The sequence below is a fragment of the Bactrocera oleae genome, chromosome 5 (genome assembly GCF_042242935.1).
Source record: "Bactrocera oleae isolate idBacOlea1 chromosome 5, idBacOlea1, whole genome shotgun sequence".
Lineage (NCBI taxonomy): Eukaryota > Metazoa > Arthropoda > Insecta > Diptera > Tephritidae > Bactrocera > Bactrocera oleae.
Window position 1 is genome coordinate 70444941 of NC_091539.1, and position 27695 is coordinate 70472635.

The 27695-nt window shown below is 35.5% G+C and overlaps 1 protein-coding gene across 9 annotated transcripts; it reads right to left on the reverse strand.

Annotated features, from left to right (window-relative positions):
* Positions 1-612: 612 nt before the first annotated feature.
* Nep1 (Neprilysin 1) lies at positions 613-26399 on the reverse strand. Of its 9 annotated transcripts, none has more exons than XM_036365414.2 (10): positions 26197-26399; positions 15258-16126; positions 7684-7737; positions 3888-4015; positions 3619-3736; positions 2523-3526; positions 2207-2369; positions 2029-2148; positions 1673-1869; positions 613-1603 (listed from the first exon to the last, which is right to left on the reverse strand). In XM_036365414.2, exons 2-10 carry the CDS (start codon positions 15874-15876, stop codon positions 1331-1333), a joined length of 2676 nt encoding a protein of 891 aa, XP_036221307.2. In that variant the 5' UTR covers positions 15877-16126; positions 26197-26399; the 3' UTR covers positions 613-1330. The 9 variants fall into 9 exon arrangements, with proteins under 9 accessions (XP_036221307.2, XP_069966586.1, XP_014102562.2 ...); XM_070110485.1 differs by having other exon boundaries at positions 15258-16223; XM_014247087.3 differs by having other exon boundaries at positions 25933-26399.
* Between the last annotated feature and the right edge of the window lie 1296 nt (positions 26400-27695).

A 27695-nucleotide genomic window follows, 5' to 3' on the forward strand; every position in this document is an offset into this window, starting at 1 on the left:
TAAAAAATCTAAAATTTCGCATATTCAGAAAAATAACGGCATCACCTGTTGCATTTTCCAATGACCTGCTAGTATGTATAAACAATTTGGCATAAAAACAAGAAAAACGGCAACTTCGACTGCAGCGATGCTATAATGCCCTTCACAGGTGGTATAAAGGGTATACAAAGATATTTATCTTGATTTTGAACGATCAGTTTGATTGACAGCAATATGCGCTAATTTTCCGATATTGGCGACTCCGACATAGGAGCAACTTCCTCGGTAGGAAAGGATATGTGCAAAATTTCAGACCGATATCTCAAGAACTCGTTCGCGTAAATGCAGACGGGCATGTCTAAATTGACTCAGCTTGTCACGCTGATTATTTATAGTTATTATTGAATTATGGCGTGCTTTTTTGTATATATGTATACTTATGTATTTTATAGGGTCTCCGACCTTTCCTTCTGGGTGTTACATACTATTTATACCCTGTTCAGAGCATAAAAATGCAAACAAAAATCTTTTTCATATTCTCATCCATATGCTAGTTATTACACGACACGTGGCTGAGGCTAATTTGCAAATATTTAGACCAAACTGCTGGAAACAAAGAAAACAACTCGCCGCTACGTTTGTGAAATTACGATATTGTTTCATTTTTTATTCTTCAGTGTTTGTTATCAATATACTAAGTACATAGTTTATGTATGTGTGTGTGAATGCATTTTTATCTTTACACATATACATGTATAGGTGTGCTGTTGTTGTTTTTTTTTTTTTTAACTGCGCCTTGCACGACTGCATAAATATTTCTTAATTTTTTTTTTAACGAATTGTGCCGTATTTGATTGTATGTATATATACTTGTAGGCATGTATATATGTATGTATGTATGAATGGTTAGAGCAATGTATGTGTGTATGTATTTGCGTTATACAAATTCGCAAATGTGGGTTTGTTATATTTATATCTTAGCTTGTTATGTGTGTGCGTGTGTGTGTGTGTGTGTTGACATACGATATTCACCTAATTCATGTTAATTTTACTCACTCAAATTAACATTCTCTTTATTTATTTTATCCTCGTATATATACGAAGTTCAATAATGCTTTAAAACATTTATAAAAAAATAAAATCATTAGATACTAATTCTATTATTTAAGCAAAGTGCTTTGAATATTTATGCCTTGGCATTATTACACTGTGCTACTCAATCAAATTTTTTTTGTATACATTCTCATTTAATAGCTTTATGCATTATATAAATTACATATGTATATATATGTATGTATATATTTAATTAGGTTAGGTTGTTAGCACGTGTATGTACTACATAGCGAACTTTCTACCACACGCTACACTTTTCTACAGGATTCATCGGCGAGCCGAGTTTGCATTTGTACGCTTCGGCAAAGTCTTTTGAGTTCGAGAGTGGCGCGAGTACGCGTATGAAACCGGGCGAGTGCACCGAAGAGCGTATCTTCGTGACGGCATCTTCGGGTCGCATTGAGCCGCACCAAATTTGTGCGTAGTTCAAGAAGAATAGTTGGTCGTGCGTGAGATTTAGACCTGGTAATTCCGGTTCGGGTCCATGCCGCTTAACCCACTTTTTATAGGCCTTTATGTGTTGTAAGAAAATTATTCAATTTATTGTTTTCCAAATTATTATGGAGTGTGAGTTGCCTACCCGAAAAGCCTGTTTAAGTCCACCATTATCCGCTATGTTTTCACCTTGCGTCATGCGACCGTTCACATACATACCCACCTCTTCAATCTTATAACGGGAGTACTGATCGATGATGCATTGTGTGCGTTCGCGGAATGCTTCGATGGTGGCATTATTCCACCATTGCATCATGTTGCCATCCTTGTCGAACTGTCGTCCTGTGATGTGGAGCAAACAATTTTGATAATGTTGAGATAACATAAATTTGAGAAATATCTTTGACTTAATCGAAGAATCCTGATTTCCCATCATAAAAATGATTGGAAATCAAACTTTTGTTGAAACTTAAGAAATTAATTTTATATAATTGTTTTTACCTTTATCATCGAAACCATGGGTTATTTCATGCCCGATCACGACACCGATTCCACCGTAGTTAACAGATTTCGGATAATTGTTGCTATAAAATAGTGGTTGGAATATCCCTGCCGGAAAGACTGTAAAATAAAAAATGAAAATAGATTTACATCAATTTGAACTTCAAACAGAACTTACCGATATCATTTTTGTTTGGGTTGTAGAACGCATTTACCACGGCCGGTTCCGTCGTCCATTTCTCCTTATCGACTGGCTGATGCAACAGCTGTAAATTCTTATCCGAGTCCCATTTCAGTATATTAAGCACATTCTCCATGAAATTATCGGGGACGATTGTGAGCTTTAAGTAAAAATAAAAACAAAGGAATGTTAGTTACATGCAGTTATATTTGAGGTTATAATAGAATAATGGTTGAAACTTAAATTGCACCTTTTTCAAATCATTTTAAGCTCTACCGCCTTAATAGAAGTATGTATGTACTCACAAACTCACATTTTCGTACTCTTTCTCGAGCTCCGTTGCATTATTGAGAATTTCCGGATAACCGATGCGTTCGTTCATTGCGTTCGCCTTCTGTCTAGCCACCGCTCGCGTCTCGTCGTCCATCCAGTGATTTTCCGTTAGTAACTCATTAAATGCTTCTCTCAGTGTGTGTATCATTTCAAGCGCCGTATCCTTACTCTCCTGATTGAAGTTATCCCGGATGAAGAGCGCTCCCACCGCCAAGCCTAGTTTTTTATTCGTCCATTCCACGCACTGAGACCAACGCATGCGTTCCGATTGCACGCCCAAAAGTATTTTACGGAACTCAATGCGTTCGCGTTGATATTCGTCGATCATGTGTGCCATTATGGACATCACCAAACGCCAAATGACGTAGTTGTGTACCACGCGGCGATCGGCATTCTCTAAAATTTTACCCATTTCCACGAGGTAGGGCATAGCGTAACTAACCAGCACCTCATCCGGTAGCAATTCGATATCAGGTCCTAGTACGGTTTTTAAAAAGATAGTCCAATTCAGTTGCGGCACTTGAGTTTGCAATTCAGGCAAAGTGAGTTTCGTGTAGATAGCGCTCGTGTCGTGTCGATCTGCTTCGGGCAATGAAGCATTGACCAGTTTGATTTCGAATTGCAACACGTCGTCGAGTTCTTGCGAAGCTGTCACAGGATCGGCACCCAGTAGTATTGCGGTTTGTGTCATATACTTATGATAGGCCTTCAAATCATTTTCACTGCTGGGCTTCAGATAGTAATCGCGTGATGGCAACGCCAGCTGTAGTTGATCGATTTGTAAGATGTTAGCGGAAGAGTTCTTATCATCGGCGCCCACATATAGCTCGACTAGCACCGGTTCACTATAATTACCACGTATAAGTCCCATTAATTGCTCGATGGTCATATTGGGCGGTTGCCAGTTCGGTGTGATCACTGGCCAACCGCCAAGCGACTGGAGCACCTCCTTTAAGCGACCCTCGCCAATTTTGCGAATCTGAGCTAAACGTTGAAAAGAAATGGAGTATGTTGTACTTATATGTACTTCTGCCTTTCACTTGCATAGTGGAGCGCAAAAAATGTCCTCAACTTACGTAAATCCATACAGCTCTTATAAAACTGTTTGGCTTTGATTGTGGCTTTGTTGTCGTCGATCTTAATAGACTCCTCTAGTACGCCCTTCAACACCACTTGCTGTTCGTCGGACAAAACCTATAAAAATATATGAAAATATGAACGTACATATATACGGATATAATGGACGAACAAATATGATTATTCTAAATAAAAAATTTGGAAAACTTCTTAAACTTAGATATTAATATTTCTTTTTAACGCGGTAACCGCTTACGCTTTGACTCACCTCGAATGTGCTTATCGAACTGCGGTCTTCGGGTATGATATGTATCTTATTCCACGTACCACATGCATATTGAAAAAAGTTTGTACAGGGATCCGCAGACGTATCCATGGCCGAAAGTAATGAAGCAGCTAAAATTATTCGAGAAAACGTATTTAAGAAAATCGATTGTTAAAAATAATCATAAGCAGATTGCGCTACAGTTTTTACGAATTCATATTTCTTTTTATGTGTGTATGTCTAAGGTAGTATTCTTCGATAAGGTCTATATAGAGTTGTTTACTATACCATGGCTACTTGCTATCGATATTGTCAGAGAGTTAAGCTGATAAACCGTTCACTTTAATGTATTCATTCAGACACTTCTTTAGCTCTTGTGAGAGAAACAATCAAAGATTCGAAATAGGTGAACGCTTTTCTCCAATAACTTTTACTTCTACATGTGTTGGGGTTTGATATAATACCTACCTATCTACCGAGTTGTATTCATGCACGAAATTTCTTCGGGCAGTTGTTTAAATGTGCCTATGTTTATCTAAATAAGATACTTTCGATTGATTTTCTCTCCGTCGCTGTAACCCTAGAGTATATATTAGTCACGGCAGCCGCTTTGATCTTAACCTAACAACTATGCGCCTATTTAGTACTACTTTAAGAATTCACTACTATCTCTGTTCATTTTACATTCTACTTTTAATAAATTTAATTGAATACGAAAGTAATAATAATAACAATATTGCAAAGTTTTAATGCAATAATTCAATATTAATTGCAGAGCAAATTTCTTAAAAGCGTTTCTTTTATTTTAATTTGTTCTTTTAATGCAATAAGCGCTGCAATATTTACACATATATTGTATGGTATGTAGGAGAACAGTTTTGCATGTACATATCCTGTAGGAAAAGGATCCAGCTTAGTTCAAGCGCACAAATCGCATTTATTGGTATTTTTGATTCATATTATTTTCGACGAAATATAAAACTGACGAATTTCGCGATTTCAATTGACGCCTCTCCTACCTTTTCTTTAGTTTGACGTTAGTACTAAAAAGTCAAAAACTCGTTAATCTCTGAAGCTTTCGTAAATTAGCTAACGTCACTAACGTAGTAATCGATTTATGTTTATGAGGCCGTAGTTCAAACAATAACAAGTAGTATTAATCTTCTTTTTATACCCTGAACACGGTATATTAAGTTTACCACGAAGTTTATAACACCCAGAAAAAAACATCGGAGACCTAATAAAACCGTCTGTCTGTCTGCCTGTATATACGCGAACTAGGCCCTCAGTTTTTAAGCTATCGATCTGAAATGTTGCCCCTGTCCTTTTCTCACTAAAAAGCTGCTCATTTGTCGGAACGGCCGATATCGGATAACTATAGCATATAGCTGCCATACAAACTGAACGATCGAAATCAAGTGCTTGTGTGAAAAACTTTTTTTATTTGACGTTATATCTTCACAAAATTTGGCATGAGTTATTTCCTAAAGTAACAATGTAATCTCAGAAGAAATTGTTTAGATCGGATCACTATAGCATACAGCTGCCATATTAACTAAACGATCGAAATAAAGCGCTTGCACGTTTTTATTTGACGAGGTATCTCCACGAAATTAGATCGAAATTCTTGGAAGGAACCTTTGTATTTGTGAAGGGTATTATAGCTTCGTTGCAACCGAAGTTAACGTTTTTTCTTTTTATTTATTCTATTTTTATGTAATTTTTCTTTTTTTATTACATTATTTTACTAATATGACTAATTCGTAAAAATTCGTTTTACAGCTACTCAGTAACAGTATTGCCGACTTTAATCTAGTCGTCATGTAGTACGAAGCTCCAATCTCTGCACGACACTAGTTCGCATTAAAAGGCAAAACCAGAGTAAATTGGCGAAATTAGTCTAGTTCCCAGGTTCTACATTTGTTTGGTCAGTTTCTTTCCCTGCATGGCATTTGTGTAAGTTCTTGCCTAAAACAACAATTCTTGCTTCGCATATTCATATTTATGTGCGTACATACGCATTCACATAAGTATATGCTTCCCTCAACACTTTTGCAATTTGTTATGAACTAAAATTTTAAAACAAGGAAATACGCAAGTGTCGGTGTGTCTTTAATCGAAAGAGGTCAGGGTAAATGGGTTGTGTTAGTCGTATGTGCATCAGATCCTTGTATATGCACGTACACAAATGCATATAAGTGTTATATGCGTATATATTTACACACCATAGCGCGAGTGTGCTGACACAAAGCACTTCTTTATGTTACTCATACGCCCAGTGGTGCTGTTGAACATTATAAAGTACGTGTGTGGATTGCAGCAGTTTATGAACAAAGCACACATTTCACACATACATATATACATGAACAAATGTGTGCATGTGTGCATAATTGTTTATAAAAGGCAAAGTATTTATATTAGATTTGTGTGTATGTGTGTGTAATTGCCCACTTGTCAGCATGAGAAACCGGCAGATTGCGACTGCTACTTTCCGTTTGGCCGTTATCTTGCGCATCGTAAAGCGAAGCGCTTGCGACAGGTATCACAGGTAAGTTTTATTTTTAAAGTTTTATGTTCGCTAAGTAACTTTATTAAATGTGTGTCTAACTTAACTGTTGTTGGAGTTGATTTTTTCTCTCTATGCAAAAGTTGACATTATTTTTTAAAATAACTATGTGTTCGTATATGACAAGAAAGATGGCTGTTGCAGCTTTAAATTTAGGCAATCTATGCGCATACAAGCGTAGCAAAGAAGACTTTGAATATTTGCCACATACACACTCACACAAGTGCTGGCGTTTTTATGAGCAAATGGAACATTTTAACATGACAGCAACAGTGGTAGTCGACAATAATAAAAACAACATGACATGGCAACAACCTTTTGACAACAGCTATGACAGCAACAACAACAACAACGACAGCTTTGACAACAATGGGCCGAATCAGTGGCAGTGGCAACACAGGCACTCAAAGTTATTCACACACACACACATACATCCATATGTACATGTATATATGAGTGTATAATTACGTGCATGTGTGTGCGTGTGTGCAATCATCAAATAGCCCACTGGAGAGTTGTGTCGAGAAGGAAATTACATGTTTGTGCCACCAATCAAAATCAAAATGGCTGGCAATGTCATGTTGGAACATATGAAATGCATTTTGAATTGGACGAGCATTTACCAGTTGTCAGTTGGCTGTTGGTGAGTGAATTCTTACTTCATCCATTCATGCGCTTGACGCCGCGGCGTACAGCCAGATGTAGTGTAGGGCCAGTTACAATGAACAATGTGGCGGTGATGAACATTGTTGACAACAAAGGTTGTCGTAGTTGTCATCGTTAACATTATTTGTTTGTCATTGTTGCTTTTTTCTTGCTATTTGTACTTTTTAATTCCTGGTTACGTTGTGGGAATTGAGTTAAATGCTTTTTTATTCGGGACGGATGCACATGTGTTGCAAGTTGCAATTTTATTATTTTAAATAAGAAAAGTTTTTTTTTTAAACTATTTTTTATGTTTCCTATTTTGAGCGCTGCAACATGCACTTGGCAATAGTTTAGTAGAATGTCATGTGCCTGTCAAGATTTGGACAATGGTGTCCATTTCCTGATTTTGTGATTTTGCGTGTCCCAGCTATTTTGTAGTTTATATTTTCGCTATACTTGTAGCTATATTATAAGCATATACATAAGGGTTGGCATTGCCCAGATGTTTTCATTAATGTTTTTTCATAATTTGTAGGCGTCGGTATATATAGTAAAAATTTATTAACTACTAATTTAATACCTTACCTGTCCGTACGCAATCCTCCGTTAAGCAAATATTTCGTTGAGGAAACTTCACATCTGAAAGAGATAATAAAATATATAAATATTTGACTAGTTAAAGTTGTGTTAATAATTTATAATGGAATCTAAATTTATAAGGAAGTTTCACATAAATTTTATACATTAAATTTTAATTTTTTTATTGCTCTAAGATATGTGGCATTCGTTTTTATTGGAACCAAAGGTCTTGTACAGCAACATCCTCAAATTAAGGCAGGAAAAAGTCATTAATCATGGCACTATAGCATTCCTCATGGACTGTAACATAATAGCCGACTTTATTTTTGAATAAATATGGACCTATAGATCACATCAAACAGTGACTTTTTAAGGATGTAACGGCGTCTCAACAATATCTTGGTTAATGTTTTGGATATGAAACGTTTCAATACTAGACTCGTACCAGAAGATCTGAATCTTTTGCAAACACGACGTCGAGTAGAGGTCGGCAAAGAGATGCTTGACGTGCGGAACCTATGTTAACGATTAATAATAAGTTTTATTAATTAACTGAATGAATTTATGCTGTACAATTTGGCAGCACGATTCTCTAGGTACAATCTGGCATCATCATTATCAGGTGACGCAATTTAGCCTCGGCATTTCTACCATTGTTGGGCCAGACCATTGTGAAGTACACAAGAACAACAAGAATCACCATTATCAGGTGATGCGTTTTAGCTTTGGCATATCATACCATTCTACGGTTGTTTTGTCAGGCCATTTTGCCGTATGCAATAACAACTTTGTTATTGTACTTTCTTCGATTCGCTTACATACTATTTTTTTATATAAGCATAAGATTGGTTTAGTTGTCTGTCAAAGGAATTGGATGGTACTTGGACCGTACCAAGGAATAGTGAAAATAAATAATAATTTAAATCGTGGTTTTATTGTAGTGCAAATCCGTCATTAGATCAAATTTAGTTTGAGTGTTTAGTGCAATCCTAAACACCCTATATTAACGAACGCATTAGTACTGGTGACGTCGAAACTGTCCAGCAATGCCGCTTCAAAAATGAGCCGAAATCCAAAAAGCACGGCAAAGTCGTTCAAAAATCGAGATAATGCTCATCGTTTTCTTTGATTATCGCGGTGTGCTTCACCACGCATTCGTTCCACAAGGTCAAGTGATTAATAAGAACTCCTGGCCGTTTTTAGGCGTATACGTGAAACGATTCGTGGTAAACGACCGGATTTATGGGCAGAAAATTCATACAATCTTCACCACGATAATGCGGCGTCATATTCTAGAATGATTGTGACTGACTTTTTGGCGAAACACGAAACACGACTCATCGCTCAGCTACCAAATTCCCCAGATTTAGCTCGCTGTGGCCTTGCTTCGGGGAACGGCCCATGAGTACATTAAAAGTCATTCGCTGATTGCTGAGACATCCCAGCCGAGGCTTATAACAAGTGTATCGAAAACTGTAATAAACGATGACATGCTTGTATTGGCTTAAATGGATCTTATTTTGAAGGCGATAACAAAGATTTGTATTAAATACACGTGAAAACGGAATTCTTTTTTTTTATCAGTCCGGGTCAAATTTGATCAGATGGAACAAGTTAACGCCTATAATTCTCTCCGAAATTTCGCGAAGCGATTCAATTAAAAGTTTCTATATATATGTTTTTAGCTACATATAAATTATTTTTACTATTTCAGTGTTTTTTGTTCTGTTTGAATAAATTTTTCAGATTTTGTGGGCCAAAACTTTCAACTCTCTCTAAATAAAAATCAATTTGTATTCACTCAATGCACCTTACTTCGTTTACTGAACGCAATTTTATGAGCTTTTGTGATAATTTATACAAATTACTTGCTGGCCGAACACTCCTAACGGAATAACCCCCGCCATGTTTACAGTAAAGTAAATGAACGCAATCTGGCCAATCTATCCTCGAGGATTTAAATATTACGGCATAATGTGCTCTTCGCAAGCTTCTGCTAGAGTAAATAACACGCGAATGCACTTATATTCCCGCACTCGTACACGTAGAACATTATGTGATCCGGCGATCTGGCAAGTGACACCAATGGATATAAACGAGATTTTAATACTCTCTACATGAGCAACAACAGCCAGTTGGCAACGAGGACATCAGCTGCGAGCACATAACACGCTGAGGGATGGCAAGTAGCCGCAGCTTGACGCCACGGAGTCAGACAGGCATGTCAAAATCGTACATATGTATAAGAGGGTCGTTTGATAAGATAGTGACGTGGTTGAAGCTGACGGTACTGAAATGAACGAGTTCATCCCAATTGCTACATCCATGGGTACGATGACTATTACAATTTTTTATTAAACCTGTATATTTTAGCTTATATTTGATGTTACGATACAAAAGAGTTTTCATAACTTTCACGGGAAAAGCTAAGAAGTATTCAACACTGCGGACTTCTTTACTTAAAACCAAATTTTTCGGGCAGTTTGCAGTGTGAGTAGTTAATATAAAGCCAGGGTTGTTAAATAAGAGTTAAAAATAAAAGGTATAAAATAAGGAAAGGGAAATCTAGGTCGCACAAAAATAATATCTTTGAATTAAATATTTTTGGCTGAAAAAAATAAACGGTTAGTTCAAAGAGTCACATACTTATAAAACCACCCTCGCAAATTGTCAGTCTGTCACTCGCAGTCTGTCACTTTGCAATATGAAGCAGTGTCAGTCACTGTAACTGTAACACTGTTAAATTTAAAAAAACACATACATACATACATACATATACATGCAAAACGCTGATAGGAAATACAAGCAAACTGAGGCTACAACTCGTCGAAGGTGAGTTAATTGAATTGCTGTGCGCATACGAGTTGTCGTGCAAACCATTTTATATGTTTACTCCTCTCGAGAGTATCGCCTTAAACGATGTTGCTCATTGAAAATCGATAAGTGTATGCTCTTACCACACCAACAATTTATCAATGCGTTGCACTAATGGACAACAAACGCACCTGTATGCTCACATACATACTCTCATAAGCCCGCTTGAGTGTGTATATGTATGTACACACGGCAAAACGGTACACTTCACCTCAAACGCTTACCGGATATGAAAGTGGATTATTGGGTATGAGCAGCCGCACACACACACATGCATGCAGGGTACGTATGGAAATGCTTATGTGTGTGCGTGATTGGCTTTGGCGTATCGATGACGAGCGCAGTGACAGCAGATTAAGTGTGTAGCGACGAGCGTTCCGTACATTAAAATCAAATTAACTTCGTTTAAATTGCTCGAGCGTTAGCTGGGTGTATATCTAATTACGTGGAAACATATGGAATTCGAACAACTACTGCGTAGTAGTGAAAACGGTGAATTGCAAATGTGACTTTTTATTAGTTTTAGAACTTTTATTCAAAACGGTTTACAAAATAAATTTTTGAAATATTTTTGAATGTGTAAAAAGTTTACAACAAGCAATTGATTAATGCTACTGTTGCGCAGTTCTGCGACATCAATAAAATTCACTTGGGCCGCTTGAGTCTCCTTATGGTCATATATATTATATATACTCGTATACGTCTTTCTCCACGTTGAAGTAAAAAATATAAATCTCCATTTAGCATTCGTCAGTTATCTACTTGCTTCAAAAGTACTAAACAATAATTTAAAATGATAAAAAAACTTGCAATTTGCGCTTCATGTTTGAAAACATTAATCCCAATATTTTATCTCTGAGGCAGCCAAAAAAATAATATACCAGGGAACAAGCTATTGCAAGAAGCTAAAAAGGAGTAAGCCGTTGCATGATAGTCGGGACTTCGACCCCAGTATTAATCTGAGCTAGACTCTCAACTCGGCATTCCTTACAATTATTTGTGATATGCATTCTTCCATTTCAACAAAAATTATCCATAAACGTTTTTTCATTATATATTGTTATTAATTGTAAGTTATAGTTGTTGCTTTAAAAAGGAACATATTTTATTTTTGGAAGATTAGTTCTTTAAAATGGCCGTTATATTATCAGCATTATCTCTTGACCTGTAGATATACATATATACAAATGTACCTACTTGCAAATTTCTACTTCAAAGCTCATTGCAAAAGACATTAAGGCAGAGGCAAAGGAAATGAAATTTCACTCGATTTTCCGGCAAACTTAACTTGTCACGTTCACTCTCTATTGTACCCAGCGCTACTTTGATCACAATGCTAATATACTTTTTTAAAACGCCTAGAGAAAAAGCTAAAAAATACTTTGCGTTTGAGGTAACGAACGATGTACATTGAGAATCCAAGTAAACGAAGGCAGTTATGATTGCTTTCTTATATGAATTTCTGTGCACTCGAAACTTTGTTAATTTCCTTTTTTGAGAGAGTAAGAAAGACCACTCTCTTCACTTGTCACTTCCAAATTTTACCAGAGACAACAGAGAAGAGAAGGAGAGGTGTTAAAAAGTAGGTTTTTATGATCACCAAAGACGAAGTCAACGTAACTGGACTATGTGGGTGAAAAGATAAATAGTGCAGCGACTTGTAAGCAAGATAACGCTATTATCGTTTTAAGTGGTGATAATAATTTTTTTGGAAATTTAAAATTTCTTTCCTAACGGTTATTGGTTCCTTATATGACAAAAGTGATTAAGTGCAGTGCGCTTTTCACAAAATCGTATAAACTTATAAAAAGTTCTTAACTCTTCGTAGACACTTATATATTCGCTTTCGTTATAATTGGCAATGCGCTATTACCACTCGTGAAGCAATATTCGCAAGAAATTATATGCACACACACATGTAGAAACGCATATACATATGTATGTATGTATGTATGCATATTTATAGAATGGAAAATGGTAGTGTTTCCATCAGCTCACAACTTGGCTGTTTGCCTACCTGTTGGGCGCGTGCGACGCCTGTTGCATGTGTCGTCATCAGCCCTTGTCAGAACACAAGCGCCAACGAAATGAGAAGCGACAATAACAATGGAAGAAGGTGCGGATATTAAGTGTACGCTTCACTGGCTACCACAAATGTCTATATGTTTAGACGTCGTCTGGTTGACGGTCGCTTGCTAGCTTACTTAGTTGCCTGCAGTTTGCATATGCATATACTCGGCTGTGTGTGTGTTGGCATATTTGAGGTTTGGTGATAAACAGATTTTGTAGCATATAATGGAATTGAGTTGAACGGTATGGAATAGAATGAAATGGAAAGGAAAGGAATACAATTACAACAAATTGAAATGTTTTTCGATTTTATTGAGCACTGACCCAGTTACATCTCCGACTGTCATCTATGTTTATTGGTATATACATGTGTATGAATAAAGTGCAATTTAAATGTTTTCAAGTGTGAAGTGGAACAAAATAGTGACTATATCAGTTAATGGTGACCTTAGTATGTAGTAGATGATATTGACCAGCAACTATACGAGTATGTATAATTAAATATGTGAACGTAACTGGCCAATGGTTTGCATCCGACAGAAAACGTTCTTTCTAGCCAGGTCGTTTGATATAATATAAAAAAGCTTTCAAGTGTAACTTGCGTCACTTAAGAAGGAAAACATATCTCGTATGAAAATCTTTATTATGATTTTGATTGGTCAGTTTGCATGACAGCTATATGATATAGTGGTTCGATCTGAATAATTTGTTTGGAGTTTGGAGCGTTGCTTGGATAATAATTCATGCCAACTTTTGAGAAGTAAATTTGTCAAATCAAATAATTTGTCCATACAACAGACCTATGGTAGCTATATGCTATAAAGATCCGATATCGGCGGTTCCTACGAATGAGCAGCTCATTGCGGAGATAAGAATTTGTGCAAAACTTCAGATTCCTATTTCAAAAACTGAAGGATTAGTGCGTGTGTATACAGATAGACAGATGGACAGACGGGCAAGGCTAAATAGACTCAGCAGGTCACGCTGAACATTTATATATATTTCTTATAGGGTCTCCGAAGTTTCCTTTTGGATGTTACAAACTTCCTGGCAAACTTAATACACCCTATTTTGGGTATATAAATACAAAGTTTACCATCTACCTAGATCAGACGGATCTATTTAAGAAAATAATGAAATAAATACTTAAATCTTTATTGAAATTATGAGGACTTTCCTATGAAGTTAAAATATTTTTGAAATAGTTGCCACGCGTGTATAAAAATTTCTTCAATATGTATGTAAGTACATAAATAATGTTTTTAATATTTTTCAAGATTAATTGAATGCGCAAAAAGCGACTCTCAAACAGTTAAAGGTCGCAGCGAAGTGAGAGGAGCATTGTAAATTCCATATGTTTACATTAATTTATATTTCAGGCAAATTCAGTAAATATATTATATAAACATTCGCTAAATTTGTTTATATTCGACACGCAATAAAATGCGGTTCGCCATAAATTTGCTGTGATATATTCTAACATTATTGGTTTGATGTCTGTCATTACTGGCATTTGCGATATAAAAATACCAACATATGTGTGCGGACATATGTACATATGCTTGTATATGCATATTAAACCTATTAACTTTGCTTTGATATACTTTGATTATAGTACATTATATATGCGTACTTAAAATAATATATATATATACATACATATATATAAGAATATGTACATGTGCTTTATGATCGAAGACCGATGCGATGTTCTGTCATTTGTTGGTGACATGTTAACATATACAAGTATATCGCGCATATATTTGCGATTCGTCTATATCTATGCCCAAGCCCACTGATTACTCGTATTGATTGATGAGAATCGCTGAAACGTCAACCAATAAGATAGTCTAAAATATGAGAAATTTGTTTTACCCTTTTATTTCAGATAACTTATCTTTATAGAAGTAACAGTGTGTGTTTAGTTCATTGTTAGCTTTTACTAATTATTGACATTTTATATGATAAGGGTTATTGAACTTAAAAACTAACAGCGCACCTAACTCGTTTGAATTTTTCTTCACTTGAAAAAGGCAAAGAAAAGAAGTTAAAACTGGTCACCGAGCTGCAAAGAAAAAGCTATTGTACGAATGTTGTCGTTCATATTCCGCGCAATAGCACATATTTTTATTTTGGAAGTACATAATATTCACATATTTCCTTAAATTATGTTACATATAATACCTATATAATGTTTAGCTCCACTAAAACTCAAACTCTTTCTTCTTTGTTCACTATAAACTGACAAAAACTACAGAGCATCTCTAGCAGAAGCATAATCGATTTTTCCCAAGAACAATTTAGCTTCGCACGGTGGAAGTGCTATCTACGTCAAAATGTTATAAGTCCATTTTATTGTTATAACTGTTCGATTGTTGTGTTTTAGATGACACCCGTGTTCGTTGAATTCCTTCATTAACCAAAAACATCGTCAATTCGATGCGCTAAAGTAAGAGTATGATGGATACATGGCGTATACGCAACATTTATAAGCACCAACAAGTCCCCAACAAGTACGCAGACATGTGTGTATGTACTAGGTACATACGCAAGTAGTTTTTTTGCATTCATAAACAATAAATTATATTTTTTACGATTAGCATTAACTGCAAAAGTTGCGCTTCAACGCCACTTACCTTTAGGTTCCGTGTCCTTATTACTGCTACTGACGCTCACCGCCGTGCCTGCCATGGGCAACGAGTGACAACGATTACTGCTCGCAAAGTAGATCGCCAAGGCGCCGATCGCAGCGCCGAGCACCGTGAAGGCCGCAGCCAAAATAAGCAAACGCCGCCGCTGCGTTGGCTCCTTGGTTAACCAGTCGCTGTGCTGGTGGGGATGGTTGCGGTGGCTGAGATGCATCGGTGCTGTGGTGCTTTGATAGGGCGAGGGTACGTTGCGCTGTAGTGCTGTGCGTGCTGCCCCACTGCCGATGCCGGCGCCCAAGCCTGCGCCCATGTTTGTGCCACCAACATCACGACCGCCACCGCTGTCACTGCCTAAGTAGACGACCATGGGTAATTTGACGTGCGGTCCGTTGTTCGCGGCACTGTTGTTCAGGTTACGACTATTCTGTTGCAGGCTCAATAGTTTGTCGTCCGACAGTGCAGTTGTGGCGACACCGCTGCTGTCCTCTAGCAGTGGCGAATTGGCCGCTGTGGCACCGCTGTCATCCATGCTGCTGCCGGTGCTTAGGCCGAAGATGTGCGGTGTGCGCAGATAACCGTTATTCAACAATTTATTTGTGTCTGGCATTGCTGCGTCTTGTTGTTGTGTTGCGCCAGAACCGGGTGGTTAAAGTTGTCTCTACGGTGTATCTTGCACGTTATTTCACTCCGAAGCGAGATTTGTTTTGGTTCTAATTATTTGAAACTTTCACAGCTGCGCTCATTGATTACCAATTATCGTAATTACTGTTCGGTATCAGGAGGCCGCAGTTGTCTGTTTTTTTTGATTTATCGAACGGGTGATTTATTACGATTGCGGTTGTTTAGTTCACTCGCTTCTATAATATAAATATATTTAATCTTTTTGAATAAACTTAAATATGATTAAACACGTTATGTTTTCGGATTTTTGCTTTAAGTTGTTCATTTTTATACCTAGATATATATTGACATACACGAAAGTAAATATTTTGATGAATTCGCTTGTTTGAATGTTAATAATTTAAAATTACTTTTACTTGTTTTACACGATTGGATTTGTAATTAACAATTTTGAGTTTGTCATTAATTATTACAATTTGCTTGCTAATTACCTTATTACACATACATATGCACATATTAACACTCATATAATATATAACTAACTAGATTGATTGATCGTTTCGCATGTCGACATTTGCTTCATTGAAAGCTTGTGTAAAAGCTGCAAACATTGATACGCCAGTCTATAAAAATATGAAATCAACAAAATTTTTATTTAGAAATTCAAAAGTTCATAGTATTACTTCAAAAATATGCTTATAAACAAATTATTTTAAGAATTTGCGAATTATAACTTATTTTAGAGGATAGTTATTAAAACTGTTTATAAATTTCCATTTTCAATTAAAGAAATTTTTAGAAAATCATGCCAGCCTTCTACAACAAGCAAGAAGTTGAGGATCGAGACTCAATGACTTATGTCTATGGTATTAATAATATGAATTATTATTAAGAGAAGATTTTAGTAAGTAAGTTGGTTTTCATGAAAATGCGTTTTTAACCACTTTAAACTCAAGTTTATTTTAAGACTTGAAATTTTAAAATATTCATATTTCATAAAGTCATTTCCAAACTACAGTCGTGAATAGTGTATAAAATGTTGTATTAAATTTTATGCGCACTTTATAATTAATGACGATGTTGGCATCATATCTAGCGTGTGTGTATAACCACACTATTCGCCATGCTTAAATTACAATACACTGATTTTAGTTCATTTTATCCAAGTATACAGGAATGCACGGAAAAAATATTGGACGAAGTAAAGGAATTCACAATTTATTGGCTTGCCATGTATTCTCTCTTTCTTATCCTTTCGGCTACATAATTCACTTCTTTTTTACTTAACGCTTTCCTTTAAATTTCATGTAGCTGACACATCCATTTTAGTGCTTTGCAAGGTTATGTCGATTGAACACATTGTTGTAAGTTAGTTTTATGTGACAGCAACAAATTGCTTCTGGTAAAAAGTGCTATTGTGACGTCAGTTATTTTCATTCTTTCTCTCTGATGTGAGCATAACTAAAACAATTTTTTGCAATACATATTGCAACAAGTAAATTAGAATCCCTTACATATTTTTAAAGTGAGAAAAAACATATACTATTTCTGTTGTGGCTTCCATGTGATAATCGTCAATGATCAATAGAGAAAAAAAATGCTTTGTAAATATCATTCATTTGCTTTCTTGTAAATTCATCACGTAAAAATATGTAATGAAAATATTTTCGCTAACATGATCAAACCAACCTGCCTTATAACATATTAAATCAATTAAATGAAATGAGAAAATATGAATTGAAATAATTCACATAGTTTGAATGTTAAAAAGAGTTTTAATTTTGTTCACAAAATTTGTCAGACTGTTACAGGACATCCCGATAACTATTCAATATCTATTGTACATAACAATAAAATATTTTTATTTTTGATTATTACCGAAACATAATGTGATTGGCTCAAGGCTTAACCCACCTCATAACTAGTAAAAAACCGCGATAAAAAATTTGGTGTAAAGTATCGGGTTTTCCAATAGGGATGATATAATCTCTAAGTGTCGTTTCTGCCATTTTTATTATGTCATGATCTGTAAGTTTTTTCATTGTATTCAGTAATCTTTACTATTTCATCATGGAAAGATATACGCAAGAACTACGTTTACAAATTATTCAATTTTATTATCAAATATCGCAATAATCGTCCACCTGTGCTCGCTATAATAAACAGCGAAGAAAATCCACAAATTATTTATGAACAACCTTTACATTCACCTAAATTGACAGTTTGGTGGAATCATCGGGTGGAGAGCGGTATAGTTCGATGAAAACCAACCTTTTATGGCCGCAATTGAAAAAAGTTGATCTTGACAACATCTGGTTCCAACAAGACGGGGCTACATGCCACACAGTACGTGCAACAACAGAATTTTCCAAGAAAAGTTTGGAGATTCAAAAAATGCAAGGCCTCCAAGAAGTTGTGATTTAATGCTATTAGACTACTTCTTGTGGAGTTATTTGAAGTAGTTGATCTTTAGCAATAAACCAGAAACTCTTCAAGCTTTAAAAGTCAATATTGAAGGTGCTATTCATGATATACGACTTGATTTAGTGGAAAAAGTACTCGAAAATTGAATTCATCGAATTTTTTCCTGCAAAAGAAGTCGTGGAGGCCATTTGGATGATGTTATATTCAAAACTTAATTATATCGATTGTACTTCAATAAATGAAAAACATTTGAATACTCTTAACAATTAGTATGTTTTTTTTTTAAATCATATCACTCTTATTGGAAAACCCTGTACGACTTATGACTCAAAAATATTTGTTTGCAATTACGAAATGCATAACAGCAAATCAAAATCTCCACTTCTAACAATTTAACAAACAACAAGATAACAATTTATGTTCAATTTTTAAGCACCGATCAGGGTCGACTTGTCGGTACAAAATTCGAATCTTATTGCTTAAAAAGCCACTGAAATACTAGAAATCACTCACGTTAAGCTAGCTAAAGTACATTTGCGAAAATTGCAAACAAATACAAAATACAAACAATATATTGTCACAACATTAAAAAGCCACGCGAATTTTTGTATTCATTTGTCTCAAGCGTATGTACTTGTATGTGTATCAGGTGGGCGCATGTGTGCGTGTGCATTTCAGAACTTGTTTCCAGTTGCAAAATAGTCGTACATATAAAATACCGGCTGGAACTTGCTGTTTTGCTGAGCTACCGGCACATTTGTTCTTTTTGTTTTTATTTATGTCATTTCAGCCGCTACAGTAAATCTGGTCGGAAGAGCCACCAATTAGCAGCACAGTTGAAAGTAAAAACAAAAAAACCAAATTCAAGCAGCAGTGGCTTCTTTGAGTAACTCGAAACGAGATGGAACGATCGCTCCATAAATTACTGCCGGACACACAAACGCAAGTTACTGCAGCAGCCAGCCGCGGGCGTAATGAATAAATCTTCATTAATATTTGCGAAATTATACAATTGTTATGTTTTTGTTACATTTGTTGTTACACAGCTCGAACAGCACTTGTTTGGTTTTGAAATTTGGATGTTGCCGCTCTTTTCAGCCGCAGCGTTTTGTATGTTAATTAGTTGTTTATTTATTAGTTCTTCATTAACGCTTTGTGAACTTAATGAGTTTAGAATTTAGAAACGCTGTGTTGTTCAAATTTCATTTTCCTCTTAATTAGTGAACTACTAGGCCTGAGGCTTGCTTTAGAAACTATTGACTCGCGAATCCGTTTGCATTCGTAGAAATTATGCGCTGCAATTGTTGAGTAACTTTGTTGACTACTAAGTTGTTAATTAAGAGAGCTAGTGCCACTCACAAAAATTCACCACTGCACTCATTCACTGTTGCAACTCGTTGCCATTACTAGTCACCAGAATGAAAGACTGCTTGAGTTTGGTGTTCTCCTTTGCTTCACTTTCGGCGTACTGCACTCGCGTGACGCTGCGTTGCGACTGAGCGCTGGCATGTCACATCCTTAGCTTTTAAATTAAAAGTGCTGAGAGCTTTTCTGAGTCGCGTGTACACCATATGGAGCCATTAAAACAGCACAGCACCGCACTTGCCGTAGCAGTAGGAGCATAAAAACAACAAAGTGAAAGAAGAAGCACAAGCTACAGCAACAGCACAGTGATAATGGTCACACAAACATATCTACATGTGTATGTGTGTATGTATGCTTGCACAAACACAGCGCACACTGTGTAGAAGAAAAAGTAAACAAGTCGAACTGACACTGACAGCAGAACGGAGCGAAGCCTCAGCAAGCCAAGTAAGCCATTATGTTATCCTTGCTCATTTATGTGCTGGGCACAAAAGGGGGGGCCAGTGTGGTGCCTCTGGCCACAGTGTTGTACTCGAGGTGTAATAAAGAGTTTGTTTGCGCATGCTTTGCGGCTGATACTATTTGTAGCCAATTAATAATATGCACACTGTAAGTTTATTTTAATTAAAATTTTAATTGTTTTATTTGAGAATTTTGAACTTTTTTCATTATTTCATTTCTTTATTTAAATGTGAAGAAACGCATTTAAAAGTATGTATAATTGGCATGTTTTAGAAATATCAACAGGCAATATATTTATTGTATAAATTTTTGTAACGTTTGCACGTTTTGCAAACTCCGCCAGAGTTAAAGACGAAACAATGTTGAGCCTTCTTGGTCTATATTTGGATGTTCTGTATAATTTCTGCATCCAGAATAATATTTAGAGTATCATCTGTCTTCTACACCACCACTTCAACACTAACTTGAATTATAACATACATATATAGCATGTGCTTTATGGATAAATTGTTAAGACAAAATCTCTCGAACCAGAACAAAATCAGCTTTTGATTATTCAATTCTACTTGAGTTTTAGTGCTTACGTCCAAGTGCTGTAAAAGGGGGTTTACCTAAGTCCATGTATTTATAAGTGTTTTATATTTAGACACATTTATATTTTTTGTGTGAGTTGTTGATTTAGTGTTCAAATGAACTTGGAATTATTTCTTAGCTTATTTTAAAGATCGATCTTGAATTATGCATAAATTAAATAAACGAAATAGAAGAAGATGAGCATAAGAGAAACAAATAAGTAAGAGCTAAGTTCCGGTGCAACCGAACATTTCATACTCTTGTGACTTGCAAGGATCAAAGCCGGCTCAATACCTTCAAGTGTTGGTAATATTAAAAAATGTAGCAAAAGGGTTCAACTTCATTGTTCACTAAATCGTAAATGGATTACAATCAATTTGGTATAATTTTCTCTTATTTTGATGGTCATAGACTCACTTGGTGTTATTACTATATTTTACTTCCCATCAGCGAAATATATACTTAAATCATATTCAAATGAGATATATGTGATACAAGTATAAACTCAACCGAAGAGGTTCTTATATTGAGTTGATGTGAAAAACGTCAACCAAAGGATCGAAATTTATTATATTAGGCATATGAGGTTTAAACCAAGACTTATATCATTTATATTGATCGGCGATCCATTAATATAATTATATAAATATTATGAAAACCGGTCGACGTAATTTCATTAAAATATCACACATTTTGACCAACCTAATTGGTTAAGAGTCAGGTGAAAAGTCGGAAACCATTATATAGGATATATTGGAGGCAGCGAAATGAAAGGGCTGATTGCATTAATTTCTAACATTGCTCAGGTATACTTGATAATTCATTTCCAAACAATTTTATAGATATACAAATATAAACATATTATATATATGGAATAAAGTCAGCCGGGTGTTTCAAAATCCCGAATATCAGTTATATGGGGGCTAAGGCAAGTTTACGTCCAATCTTATCCGTTTTGAACACAAAGGCACACTGTTATTAGAAAAATACGCTCTCTCAATTTCACTAAAATAATTCCAATATTGGCCGATATATGTGGTATAAAGTCAACTGGAAGTTCGAAAATCTTCATATTAGCTAAATGGGAGCTAAGAGAAGTATTAACCCGATTCAACCCACTTTTTACACAAAGATTATTTGTGCAAAGTTGCAACGGGATATATTCATTGGAGCTTAATTTGTGTACTGGCAAGTGAAAGAATCATATGGCATTTAAAATTTTGCTATATGGGAAGTAGGCGTGGTTGTAATCCGATTGCGCCCATTCTCATAAGTAGGATCTTGTAGATCCGGAGATATGTGATTTCAGCTGTGTCTTAAGTTTATCTTCTTTGATGGATCTACAGCATATTCAAGAAGAAATCGAGTTGTCAGACATAAGGAAATTCCAAATGTACTGTTTTAATAAATGTATTTTTATTTGCAAAATTTTAATTAAGCTAATAATTTCGATTGTGTTTGTTAACAATATCTCTATTATCTTATGGTCTGAAGTATATAAACATTCTCAATGAGAAGAAAATGAGAACTGAATATACTAATACCCTAAAGATTTTGAAAATAAAAATATCAACATTTAATTAACGTGTGACTTAATACAACAAGTTAGTGGCCAATAATAGATAGAATTATTGTTTATTCCAATATACTATAAGTATAAAGCATATTTCGAAATGCCTAAATATACATTTAGTAGATACATCATAACACATTTTTGATGCTTGCATATAGAATCTGTGCAATATTTTATCGCACTTTCAGTAATTATTTACGTATATCCGTGCATTTATTTGGACCGCGCGAACACGTTTATATACCATTGCTTTGCATTGACTTATTACTCGCGACTTATATACCTGTACTTATATACAAATATATTAGCAGATATGTATATTTTTGATTACATGCTGACTGCCGATGGAAAAATCTTATCGGTCCTATCTCGTGAATGTACGACGGCACATGCTTTAGGGATTACTTATATGGGTTTGGTTGACATAAATACGTACATACATGATATTTCAATAAAATTGATCACTCCCACTAGGTGCAATTATATGTATGTATGTATAAAGCAATTTTGATTATAATAAAAAAGTGAATCGATAATAGATAACGATATAACTGTGGCGATTTGTTGAAATAGCTTAAGTCGACTTCTGCTACGACAGATATTTGATTCCCAGCGAAACAACGAAAGCTTATGTTTGAACACTATTGTACAGGTATTTGAGGATTCAAGTTTAAAAGCACCATTTAAGATAAAGCTAAACGTCAAATTCCGTATAATTTAGTTGAAATCACTAAAATAGTCTTTAATGACTTAAATCGACTTAAACACTTTAGCATATTAGCATATTATTATAAACAAATACTCAGCACGGCTGGTTATGGACATTGCAAAGCCGCGTCGTAAATTTGATTTACTGCAAAGACTATACCATAAGTACTGGTAGAAGCCAATACAAAAATTATGGGTGTTAAAATGCAAACCGCAGAAATTCTATCTACTGAAATATCTATATACATATATGTATGTACCTACATAAAGCTGATATATGTATATATATATATTTAACATTGTACTTAACGACAGCGTATTTAATTATTATTTCCACTGTTGTATTATTGCCTTGTATATTTTTATAGCGGTACATAATGAACGTATATACTTTGTAATATTAAATACATACATACATACGTGTCTTAAGGCAGTGTTTACAAATGCTACTTCATTGACTACAATATATTGTAGAAACATGTAGACGCTGCCACTGACACATGACTGCCTAAGGGTACAGCTACTTATATACACGCATAAATACATTTGCACTTGAGACCTCGTAGCCATATATTCCGTCGCACTTGTGTTAGTGTTAAGGCTCGGCCGATAAGGCAACAACCTGTGGGCTGGATTGTTGCGGCTGGGGCGCGCCCACAACCCACACGGCGTATGAGTGACTTTTTATGCCATCATGAATATTCAACAATCGTCACTTGATTACCGTATATCACTTTTTACCGACAATTTCGCCGCATGCGACGTCGCCGCGCTGCTGCTGTAAGGTGCCGCACTAAAACCAAATTATAGGATTTGCATTTTGTTATCAAATCATTGCAGGCTGCCGTTAAAAGCGAAATATACTTATACTCGTTTATTGAGCGAAATCAAATAAGAAAGTAATTATGTACGAATATATGCAATAAAATGAGGAAAGTCGTCATTTATAATTTGTTATATTGTCACTTTTTGCCGCCACGTATTAAATCTGTACGTAATTTATTTGTCTTTTGTTTATGTATTCTGATATTTATTTTTTTATTTTCTCTTGACATTTTTCAAACAAGAATTTCTTAGTTTTCGCACCAATGGTGATTTATTTTGTTTGTAGACGACGCGGCTATTTTCGGCACAAGTACGTTTACTCTCTATTTCTTTGTGACTTAATCTCTGCGGCACTCGCTGTTTTGTGGTGACGATTTTGCATGCTTGGCGCTACATGGCGCAATGAGGACACTCGTCAGACACCGACAAATCTGTGTTTTAGATTAATCTACAGCATATGCTTATGCTGTGTCTGATTTTGTTATTAATGCCACCACGGGGGCAACAAATTAATTTATTACTGGCGTGTGTGAGTTGTGCATACAAACATATGTATGTGTATTTGAAAGTGAAATCAATATACTGAAGAAAGTGTGCACTTAGAACTGTGAAACGAGTTTGGATAAATTTCTATAAAATATTGTACTGATGATGGTTATTTACGGTTTTATGAAACAACAATCTTTAAACAATAATGGCTACCTTCTGCCATGGGCAGATCCAACCTGTCGAACTCACTTGCTTGAATATTACTGCTATGTAAGAAGTTCTATATACTTGTACATATATTCTAAAATTTTGGCAAAGAATGTTCAAGCCAAAATTTGATAATTGGGCTGGCATTACCAAATGAAACTATAATACAATAGAAAGAGTTATACTACTATAAGAGCTATCCTCATAAACGCTTCTGTACATCGACAATAGAGCGAAGCTCAAGCACAACCTACAGAAGTGAAGGACTCTTCTACGTATCACTTTTCCAATATGAAAGTTAAACTTAGAAATTTTATACCCTGAACAGCATAAATTAAGTTTGCCACATCCATTATTAAGAAGCCTTAATTCGACTTGTTGGTTATTATTATTATGTATATCAAACTAAAAGAAACTAGCAAAACATTTCCCGTTGGTGCCAACTGTTGGCTAGCTACGTTTCAAGATTTAGTTACACATATAGTTGTTATAAGAAACGCACCTATGAAGGGTATTATAGCTGAAGTTAATGTTCTCTCTTGTTAAATTTAACATTAACATCGGCATAACTTAAAATAGTTTTGCAATGCTTATTTGATATTTTTGTCAGTCTTTTTTATTACAATCTGTACGTAATGACTTAGTTTAGAGAATTCATTTCACTGTACATTGTCACGCTGTCAAAGTTGATTTATATACAAAGCTATGTAAATCCGTACATACTTATGTCATATGTGCCTGATTATATACTGTTATTGGCATGCTAATATTATATGTGTGCTGAGCATTAACAACATTTAATCACAACAATGAACCCGAAACTTCACTGAATCATTTTTGGCGCAAAGCAACGTAAATATAACGCACAACAACTAAAACAACAACAAGCCAATGGGCTATGTTATGTCGTGTCCCTTGGGACACCCTTGCGGCAGCAGCAGACACCGTACGCCACTCGGCCAATGATGCGCAACAGGCGATTGTCTAATTTGTGAAACTGGTTTGAGTTGTTGAGTATTTTTCGCAGCTGTTTGCCCATGATTTACCGTCGACATATGTTTGCTTTTGTTGGCACGCGCTACGTGCCCCAGCGCGCTGAATGTGGCTTAAAAGCACAAGCACCCTAAATTTATTGCGGCTTTCAATTCACAGTTCTATTTAACGTGCATTTAACACAAGTTTTTGCGGTCAATAAAAATCGCTTCAAAGGTGGTGAGGGGGTGGCGGGCAGCATGCACCGACTCAGTTACTAATCAGTTGTGTACCACTTATGGCCATACAGACATACATACATGCACACGCTGCCAGCCAGCCACAAAATGTATTTACACATACACAGAATTATATACGAAGCGGTATTAATAGATACATATTAGGCGTACAAACATATGCAGACACATATATATATTTACGTACGAATTCATTATTTATTTTTTCACTTTGCTACTTTTTTTTCTGTTTTGCACCTAATACACTTTCTACTCATATTCATACATATGTTTGTATATATGCATATAACTGTAAGTGTGCCGCTCAATTCGCCACCGTATCCGAGTATACGTATATAACAGCACTTCGCTCTATGTGGCTGTTATCCTTCGTGTTGACTTATGAATTCGCAACCATATTCAAGCAATATGCATACACAAGCCTCTGCTTTCGGTTTTTACGTGCACTCACTTAATTTTGATTATGCGTTTTGTTTGGTTTTCGCGTTTCACTATTCTTACGTTTAAGAATTCATATAATATTCCATAGATAATTATTTTTGGCAATATTTACAAGTACATTTAGTGTGTTTTTATTGCTATTGGCTTTTGTTGCGTTCGTGATGCCAAGCCGAATCGTTCAACCATTTCGCTCGATTACCCGCAAACGACTGATTCCATGGCAGCGCATCTCGATTTGGCTCAAAAGCATACAGCCATTGTTGCTGCCGTTTTTAATGCTCGCGCTGTTGTTGTTTTGGCTGCGGCTGTCGCTGTTCTGAGTTGGCCACGCACTTGGCCATGACATACACACACATGTACATATGTATGGAAGTACATACGAGTATATGCCAGCTTTATAACCGATAATAGTGGGGTTGGTCGTTGCGCGCCAGATGATTACACATGTTGTTTGTGTGTGTGTATTTAGAGCGCACATATGCTATGTATGCAAATATTTAAATAATTATCAATGTATATATGGAATTTGTGGGGTATGAGGTCGAAGTTATCGTTATAAGAAGATACAGACAGGTAAAGAATGTCACCATCAGTTGAAATGGTAAAACTAAAAAACTAAACTATAACAGCACACTAAGTTTTAAAAACAGTTGTGAATAAATTGTTTGTGCATAAAACGAAGTTTTTAAAATTAAAAAAAATTAATTTGTAATATTCTGTTTGTTCATCACTTCAGCTAGCATTTTAAAGGACGGTATGCTATATGTCTTTAGTTCTAACACTTGCAGTGAAACTGTAGAGGGCCACAACACACGCTGGCTGATTTCGATGTCATTCCCGAAGATTTTTTAAATCTAATTTATATTCAACCATGTACCATACTACCGTTTATTATAACTTAACTTATTATATGGTTATTGACTCCTAACACTCCGTTTGCCAAACGATATATACAACAACTCTACATCATTTCTGTTTTAAGAAAACTTTTTTAGTCATATAAAAATTATTTGATTGGTTTATATTATATATAGTTTTCTAATTTTATGATTATTATATCTTCACAATAGCACTGGTATATTCAAGGAAATTTTCTATTATAATTTTAAAAAGGTTATTGATATTTATAGTGGTACAGAAAATTACAAATAATATTAGTTATTATATTATATTTTCGCATATAAAAAAAGGTGACCAGAACTGAAATGTTTTAGATAATATGGAATTTGTCCGTCCTTGAACATAAAACGCTCCCGTATACACCGCTGCTGTTGTAGTAACTGCGGAATAATCCCTCAAGTAATTTCGAGGAATGGTGCCGAGTCGGCAGTCCTTGGCTGAATAAAAATCAGTTTCCGTTCCGGTTCCTTAGACCTGACTGCTTTTATGGAGTGCTTAAAATTCAAAAATTGTTTGGCAAACATTAAAAAGTAACTACAATTTATGTACTTATGTTTATGTTTTATATAAATATTGAAATATAATTTAAAAACGTTAAGTCTTACCAGA

What these genes read in the sequence shown, in the direction of transcription:
- Nep1 (XM_036365414.2), bottom strand. Translation starts at nt 15,876, where the DNA reads ATGCCAGACACAAATAAATTGTTGAATAACGGTTATCTGCGCACACCG. An exon ending in GTTCGATAAGCACATTCGAG is followed by an intron (nt 3,737 to 3,887) that starts GTGAGTCAAAGC and finishes ATATTTTTATAG; the next exon opens with GTTTTGTCCGACGAACAGCA. An exon ending in TAAGAGCTGTATGGATTTAC is followed by an intron (nt 3,527 to 3,618) that starts GTAAGTTGAGGA and finishes TTCAACGTTTAG; the next exon opens with CTCAGATTCGCAAAATTGGC.